This window comes from Neolamprologus brichardi, chromosome 3, assembly GCF_056152115.1.
Source record: "Neolamprologus brichardi isolate AB-2024 chromosome 3, ASM5615211v1, whole genome shotgun sequence".
Lineage (NCBI taxonomy): Eukaryota > Metazoa > Chordata > Actinopteri > Cichliformes > Cichlidae > Neolamprologus > Neolamprologus brichardi.
Genome location: NC_142106.1, coordinates 27,802,272 through 27,819,857, shown reverse-complemented (window position 1 = coordinate 27,819,857; position 17,586 = coordinate 27,802,272). Strand labels below are relative to the sequence as shown.

Sequence of the window (17,586 nt, the reverse complement as noted above, 5' to 3'; positions counted from 1 at the left end):
GGCCTGATGCTCAGCATGTCCCTGAAGCCCTCGGGGGTGGAGCAGCCCGAGTGCGTCGCTCTGTATTGTGTGGTCTTCTCTTTGGTCCAGGTCATCTGAATGCGGCGGTGGTGCTCAGAGCTGCCGCCGCCGCCGCTCCCCGCCCGGTCTCGCTCGCCGCCGTCTGTGTCATCTTCGTCGTCTGAGCCGATGCTCGTCAGACGCAGCATGGAGTTACGATCCTTCACCAGCTGGGCCTGGCGTGTGAAAACACACAAACACGCTCTCTCTCATCTCTTTTTCCAGCCTTTTCTTCCACTTCATTGGCAAACCTCCTCTCTTTTCTACAGTCATTCCTGACTCCTGCTTCTCTCCGTCTCTCTGTACCTGTCTGTCTCTGTCTCCTCTGGAGGTGTTTGGCGTGAAGGGTCCAGGACTTTTGTACCTGGGGGAAAGATACGCCTACAGAAAACACAAGGTCACCTAACTCCCCAAAATCAAACACAGCCTGCATCTACTCTGGTGGGCACTGAAGCACAACTACAGGGACACGGCAGTAAATAAAAAAGGCCTGAGACAAAAAGCTTCTGAAAATCTGAAATGAGAATGAGTGTGAAGGGTAGAGGGAAACAAAGATGACAGAACAGTTAAAGGAAGAAGCATCTGACACATGTTAGCATTAATAACTGAGCCCTTCAGATAAAGAACTGGACTGACAGTGAAATAAATGTGGATTTGATCTACATTAGGGAGGTCAAAGGATTTGCTCCGTAACAATTCAGTGTTTTATTTAAAGCAGGGGTTTTCAAACTTTTCCCTCACACACCCCAATGAAGAACCCTGGAAAAAGTTCACCCCACCATCCTGTAATTATTAAGATCACATTATTTTATTGTGTCTCCCCATAGAGGAAAATCATGCTGGACTGCTGCATCAACACTAGACAACACCAAACATTAGGGTTAGGCAGCTGTGGCTAGAATGTAGCTTGCTATTGCCAGTGTGTGAATGTGTGTGTGAATGGGTGAATGATTGAATGTAGTGTAAAGCGCTTTGAGGTCCTTAGGGACTGAGTAAAGCGCTATACAAATGCAGGCCATTTACCATTACGATAACATCACATGTAATGGAAGTGTTTTTAGGAGGCACAGGCTTCAAAAATTAAAGCTGCAGTTACATTAAAGCTGCTCCATGTGAATGTGATAGTGCTGGTGTACATTTAAGTTACTCCTCTGGTCTGAAAAGTGAAGTCACAGTTCAAGTTTCTAAGATCTGATTTGTTTTCCTTAAATGCCAGCAGGGGGCGACACCTCCTGACCCTTAGTTCAGCTCACTGTGTAAATTTTGTTTCTAAGAGCGTGAGAGGAGCGTGCAGTTTCAGTCCCAGCTTCGTGAAGACACTTCACAAACAGACGGCGGACGTCACGGTGACCACCGCCTTTTTTCCCTCTCAACTCTTCATCTGAAGGGCTCAGCTGCACTCACAGCTGTTCAGAGGGTTTCACTCTTTACTTTAACAGCGTGTCCTGACTGCAGGCTACTCTACAGAGTCTAATCTGCTCTACTTCAGACAGCTGTTGCTTCTCTACTGCGCAAACTTACATCATCAAAACTCCAGCGTACCCTCTGAGGAGATGAGAAGCAAAAGGAGGCGACATGAACGTTTAACAATCATCTCAATGCAAGTTACCGTCTGCAGTGCTTTTTTTGTCAGTAGCCCGTGTCCCTTACCATGAGTGTTACCCACCAGGATTTCTTTGCTATCACCTCAGTACACTGCACTTTAGTTTCTTTAGCAACCTTTGGACCTTAACGCTGAGCTCTTTCTCCTTAAATCTGATTTAATCTGGAAGAAAACGGTGACCTCAAAGACAAAACATGGCGTCTGTACTGGGAATCTGATCTCCACTTTTTCCAGCTTATTTTTGCAGAACAAAAAAAGTTATTTCTATATTCCCTTAAACTCCTCCCAAGTCATGAACTCACAGCTGACCTTGACCTCTAACCTCACCTGAGACCTTGTAGCTCCACCTGCCTACCATTGTTGCTGCTACTGCTAGGGCTCTCCTGCTGAAAGTGGTGAACAAATGCTTGTTAAGACCCAGCTTGCATAAAGTTTCAAACAACTCCTAATCAACCCTACGGGCATTTTTCACACCACACAAAACCCCGCTGTAAGCTTTCCACACCTACCTCTCTGTCCCGATCAGATTTAGACAGTCGCATCTGTCTGAGCATCTGACACCTCTGCTCCATCATCAGCGTCCTCTCATAGGTATATGCACTGATGTCACTGTCGTGCTGAGAAGAAGTGAGAAAACAGCTGTTGTAGAGATTAGTGGAAATCAGACTGGAATTTTTATTTTACTGAGATCTCAGGTCCACATTTAACCTTATATTCACACAGTTGTTCAGTTTATACACTTTAAGAACTTCATCCAGTTTAGAATTAACATAACGCGCATGTCTTTGCACTGCGGAAGAAAGGGGGAGTGCCCGAAGGGATTTAAAGCAGGTTCCTTCTTTCTGTTTTCATGTTTAAAGAATTCAATCCACCAGAGGCCTCAACACAAAACTCTGGTGTACTCTGAAGTGCAGAGAGAGACACCTCCTGCTGATAGGCAGTAGAATCTCTTTAGTCAAGACACTGAAAGTATTACCTGTTTATTTTATATGTAAAAATCTGTGATTCAACAACAACATAAATTCGATCTTAAAGGCTGTAAAAAATTATGCATCTACATGTTTCAGCTGGCAAACCAGTGCAGCCATGAAAGGTGAATATTTCAGTCAAAGTGCAAGTGGTCAGACCCGGTAATGTAATTGAAGCAGTGCATAACAAGATAACCTTAAAAGGAGATCAGCTGGATTCAAATCAGATATCTATATCTATAGATCGATATCTCTCTATATATATCTATAGATATATATATATAAAAAGCTAATTGAGAAGAACTAATTGAGACGTTCAGGGTTTTTGTGCGTACCATCTCCACTACTTCCACCTCAGCATCGATGCGTAGCTGATAGGTGAAGGTTAACAAATCCTTCTTCATCTGGATGGAATTATCCTCCATCTGGGCCACTGTGAAGATTCGCATTGAACACTTGCGCCACACCTGGTCAGAGACAGAGTAGAGGGTTCAGCGGAAACTTTAAAGGCTTTGTTAGAGTTTAAGATCAACACTTTGTTTTCTTGCCTTGTGTTGTCGCAGGAGGAAAGGCAGAAGCATCAGCATCCCGCCGTCATGGACGATCCACCACACATCGATGTAGCCCTCTGTGCAGGGCTCGGAGTTGCTAGGGAACAGGGAGATGTTTTTGGGCACCAGAAGCGCAAGGTGGGCCGCTGTGGTCACCCGCACAGTGTCTGGAAGGAGGAAAGAGGGCGTCGTTAGCTTGTTAACTCTAAAACAACCCCATTAACCACTTTGCTGTCCTCTCTTGACTCACTGATGAAGGTCTTCCAGGACTGTGGGTCTTCGCTTTGCCTCCAGGCGTGAGGCCAGCCCATCACCACAGTGTTGGGTTTCATTCCTCCCAGGCCACTCGACTGGATCATGTGGCTGATCCCATCACGTGGCTTTTGAGCCACGATGCACTGGCAGAAGCCCTTCACGCGCTCCTTATCCATCAGGTGCTTCAGAGTCTGAGGAAAGAAGGATAAAAGGTCCAACTCCACATTATCCGAAAGCAAATACATTTCCACCCATCAATAACAAACGGCCCTACCTGCTCAGCAGCGAGCGCCTCTCCATAGCTCTGCAGGTAGTTCCCGGGGACAACAGTGCCAACAATGGTCAGGCCTTTTCCCGCCTTTAGCTGGCTGGCAAACGTCAGGAGCCGAGGAGACTTAACGTGGGCGTCTTCGTCCAGTTTTAGTAACACCAAAAGCTGAGGCCTGGACACGAACAGACAAGGCGAAGAACAAGAGCGTGTGTGCGTTAGTGGATTCTTCCTAAATATTAGTGACAGCAGAGCCTCAGATTGTCTGTCTTTATGCTGTCTACATTTTTGAATGGGTTTTGAAAACTTCACAGCCAAGTGCTCAGATAACAAAAGAAAGTGGACTGTGAGACATGATGGAAGCGCTGGAAAGGATAATAAATAGGCCTTTCATTTAGCCTGATGTGCATCTCCCCAGTTGTGAAACCACAGCACCACTATGAGCCAACTCATTTTCAGAGTTCGCTCACCCCCTGTCTTCCTGTCTTGATGCAGTCAGTTCAGCTCAGTCAGCATCATTTGAAGCACATAAAGAGACCCAACAAAGTCACACGGAGGCCCCATGGCTGGCTAACATGTCAAAATGTAATTACATAGCAACAAACTGAAATTCAATTTATTTGTGAAAGAAAACCAGTGTCCAGCAACCTGGAGTTCTCCCAGATCTCTTTGAAAGTGACAGTAGTGACCTGCAGTGCTTAATTTACTGGTCTGCTATACCTAGTACTGCACACCAAAAGAGACTTGGCACATTAAAATCATCGGATTCTTGTTTATAATGCTAAATGTAACGCAGATTCTGATTATGTCTTGCAGCTTCACTCCCAGCACTGCACGCAAACTTAAGTGCAAACAGTTCACCAACTTCTAACAGGTCAACTTGCATCCTGTGTTTGTGAGACATTTCAATACCTCCAGTTTTTAGTATGCGGTGGTCCTTCTTCCAGCCTCAGCAGAGCATAACGGGCAGCGCTGAGTGACAGACCACGGATCCCATCTCCCCACTCCTTCTCTGCCCTGATACACAACCACACCCAGAAAATATAAGAGAACATACAGGTATATTTATTTATTCACAAACAGTATACACTGTACACTCCTCTGTTCCCCTGAAAATAAAATAAACATGTTAACACGAAACAGACATGTTTACACACCAGTCTGTACATGCACAATCATGTGGAGGGAGTACATCTCCATGGCAACATACCCTTGATACTCAATGTACTTGTAGATCATCCCGGCAATCACCATGGCAACGATTGCGTAGTACCAAGAGGATATGAACATGAGCGCCAGGCAGAAAGTCATCCCCAGAAAGGACAAGCTCCTGGACAGATGAGCAGAGCAGACGTCAGGGGGGGAGGGGGGAGCGAGAGAGAGAGAGTGAGTCTTTGGTAGTACCAGTGGTAGTATGAGAAGCGAGGCCTCCAGTTGGGTGTCCTCAGGAGGGTCTGAAGGGCACAGGCCAGGTTCACAAACAGGTAACACATGAGGAAGAACCTGGAAAGAGGGTTGGAGATTCAAACTGATGTGATGAAGGCAGACTAAGTGTGCACATGCACACACATGTAACATAACTGTATCTTACATTGTCAGAATAGGAGCCACCATGTCCAGAGATGCGATGAGAATCCCCAGCTCAGCTATCAGAGCTGTAAGCAGCAGAGCCCACGTAGGTTCCCCGTTAGCTTTCCCGTGGCCAAACACCTGCCAGAAACACACAGAGTTCAAATATACACACACAGACCCAGCAAATCATGTTTAAGGAATGGAGTGGATGATAAGGCAGGAATTGGAGAGAATACAGCATCTCCAGGTAACTACAAATTACACTCAAACTACCTAAATAAATGGGTCACACTGTACATGACAGAAAACATAAAACACCATCACCATCACAAGCATTTTAAAGCACCACAGTTCCATCAAGGTATTTGCACACTGTCTTCCCCCTGCTGCAAGATGTTTCTGTATGCAAGTGGAAAGAACTGAAGTATGCAGCATAAATACATCAGTAATTCAACATCAGTAGGGATCTGTGCTTCATACAGTATCATTAAGTTAATCTTGAGCACAACAAGAATAAAGGAGAAGTGCTTGGACAGTCCCTGTAATTAAACTGAAAACTAGCAGCTCTAACCCGGAGGAAGGGGATGATGTTGTCTTTGGCTATGGCCTGCAGGAGTCGTGGAGCGCCAGTCAAAGACTGGAGGCCTGCGCCACATGTGGAGAAGAAGGACCCGATCACAATGACCCACGGCGAGGGCCAAGCCAAAGTCCCCACCACCAGATTGCCTTTAACTGAATCTCCAAACCTGCAGAAGTAACAACACATGAAGTAGTTTAAGCATCAAGTCCTTCTGCCTCACATACAACACAACACATGCAAATACAAACATAAGAGCAGGTGTACTGACTTGTCTCTGAGGACCACCCCCTCGATGCAGGCTCCAAACAACACGACATTGCTCAGATCTGGATGAACAGCAGGTCAAGAAAAAAACAAAACAAAACAATACAAAGTACTTTCAGTGCCACGAAAATTGGACTGTGCTGAGAAAATTCGAAGGACTGCCTCTCAGTCATACGCCTCCGCTGCCCGGTCGAGATACGCCATCCAGTCTCTGTGGGCTCTCCACATAAATCACAAATCACAACAGCACTCGCCTCAAGGTGCTTTATATTGTAATATAAAGACCCTACAGTAGCACAGAAGCCCCCCTATAAACAAGAACCTGAGGACAATAGGAAGGAAAAACTCCCTTTTAACACGAAGAAATTTCCACCTCACCCTCAGACACGACCAGTTGAGGGGATGAAGACAGGACAAAAAACACGCTGTGGACGAGAGCCAGAGATTAACAGTAACTAATATTTAAATGCCGAGTCATGTGCCAACACTCAGAGTGAAAAAGATGAGTGAAGAAGAAACACTTTGCATCATGGGAAGCTCACAACAGCCTAGGACTATTACAGAGTAACTAAGGAAGGATTCAGAGTCACCTGATCCAACCCCAACTATAATTCTTTTTAATTATAATTTTTTTTATTTTCAAAAAGAAAGGTTTTAAGTTTTAAAAGCAGAGATAGTGTCTGTCTCCTGAATCAAAACTGGAAGCTGGTTCCATAGAAAAGAGGCCTGACACTGAAGGCTCTGCCTCCCAGTCTACCTTTAAATACTCTAGGAACAACAAGTAAGGCTGCAGTCTGGGAGTGAAGTGCTCTAATGGGGTAACAGCGAGAATGGTGAGCAAACTAAAGGTGAATTTTCAACCTTTGACCTTGATCTTAACCTTTGATTAGCAAATTTCAATCAGTCCACCTTTTAAAAAACAAAAAACACAATTCAAGGTATTCTCAGAGATGGATGTAAGGATGGACAGACAGCATGAAAATAAAACCGGTGGACAGACTTAATCCACTAACAACACAACATTATTCTCATTAAATATTTCCATGATCAGCATTTTGGTTAAAAACTTCAGAACTGTGTTGTAAATTGTGCTTTGAGTTGCTTTTGAATTTGAGTGCATGAAAGTTCAAATTGTCCGATGAAAGGATACAGACTAAAGAGGTGGTGAGGATGGCGAGGATGGTTCCGATGGGGATGGAGCGCTGAGCATCTTTTAAATCCCCCGACCGGTTGGAGCCGGCCATGATTCCTGAGAAACAAAATCATTCAAAGAAAGAGGAGATAAGTGATAACTCAACAGCTTTGTGCTTAAAATATCAACTTTAATGTTACACTGAATATACCACAGTTTTTTAATAAACACCCTCATGAGTGAAATGTGTGATCAATATTTCAAATCAAAGAGAATCCATCTCCATAATTTTTCTTTTTTAAATTGTTTTCAAGCTAAAAAGTGAAAATAAAGCCAACTGCACAGACACAAACAGAAATCCAAGAATAGATGCCTGACAGGTTTGATCCTGAATCAGCAGCTGCACCGTGAGCGGGAATCAATATCACGCCTACAGCGCTTTTCCTGTCAGTGATCGGTTTTCATCACTGAACCAAGCCAATATTAGGTTTAAGTTTCTTATATGCTTATATTTCTGAATTAACACTGAATGGAGCCCAGTTAGTATTTTAGGGGCGTCTGTACCTGTGACTGAGGGGAAGAAGATGCCCACGAGCACTGTGAAGGAGGTGGTGATGTCAGCAAACACGTACGGATAGCGATCAGAGGCTGGGTGTGCAACTTGAGAGGTGTGGAGGGATCTTTTCTCCAAAACATCCCCTTTGTGGAGGTATGTACTCCACAGGTTCTCTGTTAAGAGGGAGAAGAAAAAAACCCCATGTAAGATCAGTCATTGACATTGGCAGAGGATAAACATTCACCTACACATTCACATTTATTTAGATTTAGAGGCCCTAATTAGTGTAACATTAGTAAGATGGTATAATATCTGCCTCCGTCTCCTTCGATAAAACATCCTCCAACTTCTGCTTATCCAGGGCTCAGTTGTAGGGGCGCCAGCCCTAGCCAAGAAGTCCAAACTTCCCTCTCCATAGCCACTTCTCCACCTTATCCAGGGGGACATTGAGGCATTCTCAGGCCAGCTGAGATGTAATCTCTCCAGCATGCCCTGGGTCTGCCCCGGGGCCTCATTCCGGTATGACGAGCCCAAAACACCTCAGCCAGGAAGCATCTTAGTGAGATGCCTGAACCACCTCAGCTGGATCCTTTCAATGAGGAGTAGTAGTGGCTCTACTCTGAGCCCTTCTTGGATCACTGGGCTCTTCACCCTTTCTCTAAGATAGAGTAAAGTCAAAGATTGACCAGTAAACTGGCAGCTTCACGTTTACATAGAGTTCTCTCTTTGCTACAACAGAGCAGTGCAGTGATGTGGTTCATTTGTCGATCTCCCTCTCCGCTCATTCGTGAACAAGACCCCCAAATTACCTAAAATCCTCCACTTGGGGCAGAGGAGGGACTCGTCCCTGACCTGGGGTGGTCACTCCACTCTCTTCCACCTGAGGGCCATGGCCTCAGACTTGGACCTTCAAATTCTCATTTCTGTGAGCTGTGAAGCCTTCTGCCTCTCAGCTCTACCTAGAAATTCTGTCCTGTCTGTGATATTATGTTCATTTTATTCATCTAAGATGTTTGGCGTGTTCACATATTGGGAGATAAAAACTGGATTTCTCATCTTTCTCCTTAAAGCACCAACATAACTTCAGACCAGATTGCTTTTAAAGCATTCTGCTGCATCAGGCCAGCTGAGGTCCATTATTGTTACAGAACACAGTATGTCAGGATTTATTTATGGGCTCAAATTGTGGTCATAAATATTTTGTACTTGTAAATCAGTTTAGTATGTGTAAAAATAATTTGTGTGTGGACTCCATAAAGCACCCCTCCAATAGCCAAACCCACCTGTTCTCTGATTGGATAGTTAAATTTGTGATTGACATAACATTGGCCAATCAGATAAAAAGAAGAAAAAACGGGTCAAAATTCGTATTTGTAACTTGAGTGCAGAGTTTCACACATATTTTTTGGCTAAGTCCACACACAAATCTTTTACACACACACACACACACACACACACACACACACACACACTTACTTCTTACACATACAAATCCTGATTTACAAGTACAAAATATTTATGACCACAATTTGAGCCCATATTTATTTTACTCTTGTTATTCCATCATTCAACTGCTCAAGCTAAGTTTATAGCTACAAGGGAAAACATCAATACTAAGTTCTTCCTGTTTTAATCAGGAAGAATCAAGAATACATTTTAAGCCAGAGGGAGAGATAGTGGCTACTTAACGCCTGTTTAAATGTGACGGTTTAAAGTTTTAATCGATTATATTTTTTTAAAATGCACACTCAGTGAATAAGAAGTAATTTCATACTGGTCAGCTATAAGTGAGGTTCTAGCTTTCAGCCAAGAAACAACACTAACAGTGCAATCCCAGACATTCCTGGAACTTCCATGGAGACCACAGACTAAAAAGAAGATGGACACAGCCAGACTTGCTAATGACCACCCTCATCAGATTAAAAAACAAACAAACAAAGAGGCAATGGTAAAACACTCAGCTTGGCTTCGTAACAGGTGGGTGATATCACATTGGCCGTGTCCATATTTTATATGATCTCTCATTCAGAGAATCACTGCACTCCTCATGCATGCACTCTACCTGATATGGCCCCACTAGTCAGTCCGGGGATCCCTTTAATCTCAGAGAAGTTGTTTGAAGTGAAGTATTCGTCACAGGTGGTGTTGAGCTGTGAGTTATGGCAAAATAACTTCCAAAGATGTGTGGTCTTCTCCACCATCACCTCTGGGACATGGCTGGGGTCAAAAGTGGGGCCCTCTGTGCTGTTTTCTATCAGAGACAGAAAACAACAACAACAGCGTTTCAGAAAAACTCAGAGAGACACTCTTACTCCTCATGACTCGTAACAGAAAGAAGGAAATCTGAACCCACCGTTAATCGTGAAGTTGCTGTCTAATTTCTCAGCTGGAACTTTAACCAGGACAGTTTTACTACAGTGGTTGTCAACAACATCATGGGCGTTGATAGTTCTGTTTCCCAGCATGCATACGCTGTGGATGAAAGCCCAGTCAGTCAAAAATGTGACGCATAAAGGATCGGTCAGCTCTGTGTTTTTCCAAATAATCAGGACTCACGGAAAATCCGGCACGCTGAAGGCAGAAACCAGCGCTCCGACATAGATGGATAAAATGGAGATGATGACACAGGCCAAGAAGACGGAGGCCAGTTTGTTCACGTACTTGACCCCCACGAAAACGAGCAAGGCCATGAAGAGGAGAAAGATGGAGCCATATATCCTCATGTTGTTCAACATGGCTGCTCCTTCACCTTCAAAGATCGCTACTCTGGGTGCAATGTACATCTGTCAGAGGGAGAGGGAAGAGAGTAAGAAGCAGGCCTCACTTATCTGAAGGTTCAGTAATATAAGTGCATTTAGTGCAAATCAGCCAATCAGATGACACATAAATAATATCAGCCTGGCAATAAAACTGGTCAGCCTCCTTTTGTGTCCCTAACTCAGGTCACATGTTTATTTAAAATAACTGAGCTTATGGGTTTTGTGAGGTCCACATATAGTGAAGGCAATGAGTCGTTGCTACCTGGTATCGGTATAGAGTCACTCAGCGATCACAACGTAAGCCTTTACATCCAGAAAAAAGTCTGGAGAACACGATGCTAACTGGAACAACAACAAAGCAAACAAAGCAACTCACCAGAAGGATCTCGACAGCTCCCAGGATGTACATGGCTCCAGCGAAGGTTGTGCCCAAGTAGAAGCACAGGCCTACCGCCCCCCCAAACTCTGGACCCAAAGAGCGGCTGATCATGAAGTAGGAACCTCCCGCTGGAGGAGGAGGAAAGAAGCAGGAGGAGGAAGGTGTACGTAAGGGTTGGAGGAAGTGGAAATGAAGAGGGAGAAAGAGGGATGGAAAAAAGTGGGATGAAGACAGAAACAGATTGGAGGGGGAAAAAGAAGGGTGGACAAAGAAAGAGAAAGAGCGGAGGCGGTGGATGGTTAGTAACATTATGATGTTGGGAGGCAAAAGGGGAGAAAAGAGGAGTCATACTATGCTTGTAGAAGTAAGCATAATGTTCTATGTGACACAAATACAGACAGAGCGGGCTTTCATTCAAACGGCATCTGCAAATGCACACGGCAGCGGCTGCTCAGCTCACTCCAAGTGCTGGACCAGGTCGAGCTTAATGCATCCAACCTTAACCTTCTGACATCGTGCACCAGGCTGTACGTGAATAAGCCAACACTCGGGTAACACAGCCCAGCCCGCATTATGGTAAAATTAACATTGCTTCTACACAACTGCTACTCCGAGTGTGCTAAGGCAAACGGCTGCTATTTGCTGATACCATTTGAACCACGTATAACACAAATGAGGCAGTAAGAGCAGATACCAATACTCTGCTGACTGCGAGCATAATTTGGTGTTTGGTTTCCAAACAGCAGCATTGAACATCACACAAAAAGGAACACACAGCAGGGTCGATGTCACAAAAAAATGTAATTGAATATGAATGTGGTAGGCTTAGACATATTTAATGTGAGATGTTCCTGAGTGAGGCCACAAAACCTGCTGGACTTTCAGGTCACTCTGTCTGCACAGGCTGAGTGATTTTTAGTGCTGAGCTGTATTTGAGGAACCAAACACTTTATTAGTTGTTCAGCCTGACCTCAGTAAACTCCACACACCCACACATACACACACACACTTTTAATCGCTACCATCTGAGACTACAAAGCATGACACCTGGAGGCTGCTCAGGTGAGACAGACAGAGCGTGGGGTGAAAGTCGGAAAACGTTAGGGATTAATTTTCTACTTTACAGAGGTTTTCTCGTTCTACATTCAATTATCAAACTGTGGCATGCTTGTTGGAAAATAAGTCAGTCAATCAAACTACTCTGACATTCAGGATATTCGCCTCGAGGCATTTTGGCGAGAGAAAAGGTCAATGGCAGATAAATATTCTAGGTTTTTAATGAAGGCACAGACAGAGAGGGAGAGCAGACAGAGGGAGAGACGGGACACAGAAATAACACTCGTTAGCAAAACGTCATCAGCGCGCCCAAAGCTGGAAAATGAGAAGGACAACCAGGAAAGACAAACTACAAAAGTCAACACAACATCCACAGAGGCCACCAGACTCAGTCCACTGCAAAGTGTCCACATAAAAATGTGATTTATTGTGGAAATACACTTCGATTCAAAGACACTGAAGCAGACAACACAGAGGTGAACCTAAACTCAGCACCCTGCTGGATTTATAGCTTTTTATAAAGAGCGCATTTTCTTTCTTTGTGTAAATAAATTACAGGATGAATAATATGAAGTTAAGAAATAACTTACATTCATTATGTAAAGTTAATCTATGTAAATCATTGTGTTAATCTTAATCTAATAGATTAAGAGTACCCATTGTGCTCTTCATACTGGTTCTAAGTGTGGATAAATGGGAAGGAAAAAAACATGGAAGAAGAATGAGAAGGGGAGGAAAGAGTAGAGAGAAGAACAAATAAAGGGAAGGAAAGGAGGGAAAAGTAAAGAAGATGAGGAGGAAGAAGCAGAAAGACAAGAAGGAAGGATCCCTGGGCCACTGTGTCCACAGAATGAAGGAAGAAACATAAAGATAAATGAATACCTGGTACGACTCCATTGGTTGCGATTGCGCTCATTGATATGGCGGTCAACATTGTCTGGAGAGGAGAGACGGCAGTGTTTTAGAAAGGTTTCCTGTTTTTGTCTCCTTGGGGCTGTTTGCTAATACTCCAATACTCACACAGCAACAGCACATAAGAACAATACAGAAGGCCTGCAGCACGCCGGCAGTTCCCACCACCCAGGTCAACCGCAGGAACAAGATGACGCCGAAGATGTTCTGCAGACAAGGCAGGTACACGCCCATCAGCGTCCCCATCTGTGGCGACTGGAAGATTACACAGAAGAAAAAAGGTTTAAGCAGAAACGAAATCCAAAGACAGCACGTAATGTTACACTGAGGTGCTCATTTGGAATTTGTTCACTTATTTCAGTCCATCATACTACCTTCATCTGTAAATAAAAAGACACTAAATACATTAAACTGATGTTAGATTAAAGGTTAATTCAGACTTTCAATGAACATCGTTTTAGCCATTATTTGACAACTTCATTTGTGTGGGCTCCCCCGGGGTACTCCAGCTTCCTCCCACAGTCCATGTTAGGTTAACTGGTGATTCTAAATTGGCTGTAGGTGTGAATGTGTTTGCCCCTTAAGAGCCTCTCACACCCTCCGACAGATGGGACAGGGACAGACAACCAAATGCTTTTAACTGCTAAAAACATTAGATTCATCAGAGGAAAGAGAAAGCTAATATTAGATACTGTAATTAGCCAATAAGCTTACATTCTGAATGATCTACATTCTGCTGTAAGCAGACCTTTCATAAGCTGCAACATGTTTTGACCTGCCACCTGTCCCACTTGGTGACGTGGCCTTTGAAGGTTTACCCAAAAAGCAGTACTAATGCCTGGGTCCAATACTCTACAGTCAGTCAACCGGAGAAGTTTTCCTATAGAAATGATTTATGCCATGATACTCACACACAAATTTCAGAAAAAACATCATAAGACCTGGAGTGGGTGTAAAATGGATTTGGTTGCAGCTTTTAAACAGAGCCTAAATGTCTTACTGCTAGCTCAAAAATGGTTCAAAACTGCTGGAAAACAAACAAACAAACAAACAATCAAAAAAAAATCCCTCAAATCCATGTGTATGTAACTCAGACAACTTTCCTGGTATGGTCAAATTGCCTCATTTAGTGACGGGGCAGATGGCAAATATTTATTCCCATATGTGTCTGATTTTATATGGAATGACCCTAGTGTCCTAAAACCCATGTTTTTAACATTTTGTACATCTGCTTGCAGGAAGCACACATACATGGAGACCCATGAATCACTTCTACTCTGGTCCAGTTGGGATTTAACACTGCTCCTTCTCCATTCAAATGTTTTCTTATCCAAATATTAATCTCTTAAAGCTGGTCTTTAAACTAGCCCTGCTCCACTGTCATCTTTCCAGGTAAGGTCTTGAAATCACTGCACGGCTCCTCCCTGCTGTACCAGACTTATGTTGATGCTTGTACTGAACACACCGTGGGGTCCAGATGGGAGGATTAAACATGTTTTGGTTTAACTTTCCCTGCCGTCTGTTGGCAAATGTGTCCGAGCAATCCAGCAAACGTGCAATTACTCTCAAACCGCCAAAACAGACAGGCAGTTCTTATCTGGGCCAGCCAGCGCCTTATCAGGAAGGATTGGGCTCCACACCAGGGTTACATCCGAACGCAATTTCAGCTGGAGGCAGCGAGTCAGGAGGGCGGCAGAAAGAGTGTTTTCTAGGACAGGGCCTCAAAAACTGATGAACAAATGGATGTCTTTATTTTTATTGTTTCAGGTGCAACATATGAACTAGTGACCATGTGAGGATTGTTACTGTCATCCAGATCAACTTTGTACTTACTACACCATTGCTACAACCAGGGCTCATCCTGGTTATGACACTGCAGTAAAAGATCATTGTTCAGCCAGACAAAGTACAGCTGGAATTGTGCACTGCATATGGGCAGATTGCCCAACATGCCTCACCATCCAGTGAATCTCATTAAAACACTAAAGGGATTTAATGTTTTACGAGGTCACACTTGTGTTTACGTGTCTTTCAAGGTTTATTCGTTTGTACCTTGCTGGGTTTCTTTTTCTCGCCGATGCTCTCGGCCTCTTCATGCTCTTTGGCCCCCTGAGTCAGGTTGGTGTAGTTGACCAGGCGGCTGAGGAGAGAGGACACCTTCGGCCGAGTGTCCATCTCCTCCTGTGGGTAGAGGACGAAGAAAAAGAGGAGACAATGAAGTATGGTGGAGCGAGAAAGAGATTAAAACAGATGGAGTAAAGATGGGGCAAATTTTAAAAAAGGAGGGAGGGCAGAAATTACTGTGAGGTAGAGATGAAGTAAAGATAGGAGAACAAGTGAAAGAAAGATAAAATGACAACCAGAGAAAGGCAACAGACGGAAGCTATAAAAGAAGAGGAGGCAAAGAGGCATACTGAACCGGTAGATAAAGAAGTGGGAGAGAGAAGAAGGAACTCTGTAAGATATAAAACCTGAAATTATCTACACCCACCAGCCACTTGCTGGTTATTCTGGGCTCCAGTTAGCAGACATTCATCAAATAAACAGTAACCATAAAGAAAATCATTTTCTATTCTTAGCCCTGTGCTGTATAATAAAACCATAAGAGTGAATACATTATAAGAAAGCAGCAAATACAGCCACTAGAAAGAGTGGCTGAAATGTTTTGTACCTCAAACAAGGCCAGGTTTTTGTCGTAGAAGTCGTCATCGTCCACCTGATGATTGCTGTTGATGTACACACTGGAGGTTTTCGAATTTCCCTCACCTAGCCAATAAAAGAAAGACAGAGAGAGAAATCATAAACAAAGGGAAAGAAGAGGAAAGGGTGATGCAGCATGACTATGACTGAGCACAAAGGAAGCCTTTTTTTTTTTTTTTTTTTTTTTTTTTTTTTTTTTTAAATCGCTGTCATCATGGCTCGGTGGTGTTGACTTTCAGCTGTTTCCCTCACAGACACAGTTTGATGCAGCGACCCCATGTCGTTGGCTCGGTTCCTCCCGTCGGTGCAGACCGCTGCATCGGCAGCACCTGAGTCAGCAGCATCACTTCCCCCTCCCTGCTACGCCACACTCACGCTAACAGCAGCCAAGGGTCACACGCTTCACAGAAGGGCACTCAGAAGAAAACCAGAGACTGAGGGATGAGACAAGTTTTCCCTTCTTGTGTAACATCCCAAAAGCAAAATAAATAATAACGGTGTGGATTCCCCCTAAATACATGTAAAGGTACCCCAAACTAAAATAATAACAATAAATAAATAAATAACAAGTCTTCCTATATTTACTTCATTTTCCTGTAAACAAAGCAAACTTCCACCTCTTCACACCTGTAAAAACTGTGGTGCGGCCGGGGGGCGGGGGGGGGGGTTTGAGAGCATGATTCATTTTCAGTGTTTACTCTATGAATGAGTTCACACTAGCTGGAGAATCTAAAACTGCATCAGCAGCTTTCACTGTCTATTTTAGAACATGGGCTGGTTACGTGCCAAGGAAAAAATAAATCAACGATCCCTGGGAGGAAATAAAGAAAAAAAAAAGCCAGCATTTGTGTGGTGGGTGGTAACTTCCCATCCTGTTCGCAGTGCTACATTTGGCCAAAGATACCGAGTGTGATACTGACTCAACACAGGCAAAACCTCACTCCTAACAATCAACAGCTGAAGCACGATGGCATGCTGGGAGATTTTAACTAACAAGCTAATCAGGTAGCTCGCTCATTTGTTCATAAAAAATGTTAACTGGCAGGTCATCTAATGCATGCTCCTGATTTTCATGATGCTGCTCTTTACACACAGAAACTGAACCATGTCAGATGAACACAGATAAACGTGAATGCTCCACATCTCAACAAGCACACACTCGCCTGGATAGATTTGAAAATGTTGTTGTCTGAAAACGCTCCGCGTCCACACTAGCGTTTTCAGTCGTTTTCACAGAGTTGTGCGTCCACATTGAAATGGACGAAAACGCTTACGGTCCAGTACTGTGCATGCGTGAAGCGCAAGAAGATTCCACCTGCCTCATTTCTGTCTGCTGTTTATTTACTTTCCGGCTCTCTGAAACATCGCAGCAAAATGTCGAGGAAAAGCACAGAGTTTTTAAATGGACTAACAATGAGGTGGAGTTGTTGCTGTGAGTAACACAAAAGTACAAAGTTGCAAAAGCGAGTGAGAATTAAAGAATTTGAAGAAAAGCTATCTGAAGCATGTACAAACTGATATTAATCTTTAATAGGGCTGTCAAAATTGAGCGCAAACAAAACAACTGCTGTATAATGCCCTCCGCTATCTTAGTTTAATTGGTCACATGACTGCATCACATGACTAACATGCGTCATCGTTTTCGAAAGTCTCTGTTTTCGCTGTCCACTCTGCGGCGCATAAGCACCCTCTTCAAATGTATGGGTTTTCAAGAGCGTTTTCAAAACGCTGGATTTTCCTTTGGGGAAAACGCCGTCTCAGTGTGGATGGGAGACCAAAACAGAGAGAAAACGATGTGTTTTCATACAAAACGCATTAGTGTGGATGCAGCCTCAGTATGTTTAGCACTTAACCTGTTAATCAGGACTGTCGAGATTCACACTTTCTATCTGCTCAGGCTGTTGTGGAGAAATCATCTGAACTTTCAGTTTTCACAAAGGTTCAAACAAACGTTTAGATTTGCATTCTTTG

At 43.8% G+C, this 17,586-nt stretch overlaps 1 protein-coding gene across 7 annotated transcripts in view; it reads right to left on the bottom strand.

The window, feature by feature from the left end:
* The window catches only part of slc12a6 (solute carrier family 12 member 6), a 30,427-nt gene that overhangs the window by 2,632 nt on the left and 10,209 nt on the right, over positions 1-17,586 (bottom strand). Inside the window, exons 4-27 of one of the 7 annotated variants that reach the window (XM_035916283.2) lie at positions 15,587-15,681; positions 14,968-15,096; positions 13,024-13,170; positions 12,886-12,940; positions 10,945-11,075; positions 10,366-10,592; positions 10,163-10,281; positions 9,872-10,060; positions 7,818-7,982; positions 7,272-7,370; positions 6,126-6,183; positions 5,849-6,023; positions 5,297-5,415; positions 5,110-5,208; positions 4,916-5,035; positions 4,618-4,722; positions 3,712-3,880; positions 3,433-3,628; positions 3,180-3,349; positions 2,967-3,098; positions 2,173-2,280; positions 1,582-1,605; positions 367-441; positions 1-236 (exon numbers count right to left, since the gene is read on the bottom strand). In XM_035916283.2, the coding sequence (XP_035772176.2) occupies positions 1-236; positions 367-441; positions 1,582-1,605; positions 2,173-2,280; positions 2,967-3,098; positions 3,180-3,349; positions 3,433-3,628; positions 3,712-3,880; positions 4,618-4,722; positions 4,916-5,035; positions 5,110-5,208; positions 5,297-5,415; positions 5,849-6,023; positions 6,126-6,183; positions 7,272-7,370; positions 7,818-7,982; positions 9,872-10,060; positions 10,163-10,281; positions 10,366-10,592; positions 10,945-11,075; positions 12,886-12,940; positions 13,024-13,170; positions 14,968-15,096; positions 15,587-15,681 (3,142 nt within the window). The other 6 variants (XM_006809462.3, XM_006809463.3, XM_035916285.2 and 3 more) reach the window with 6 other exon arrangements.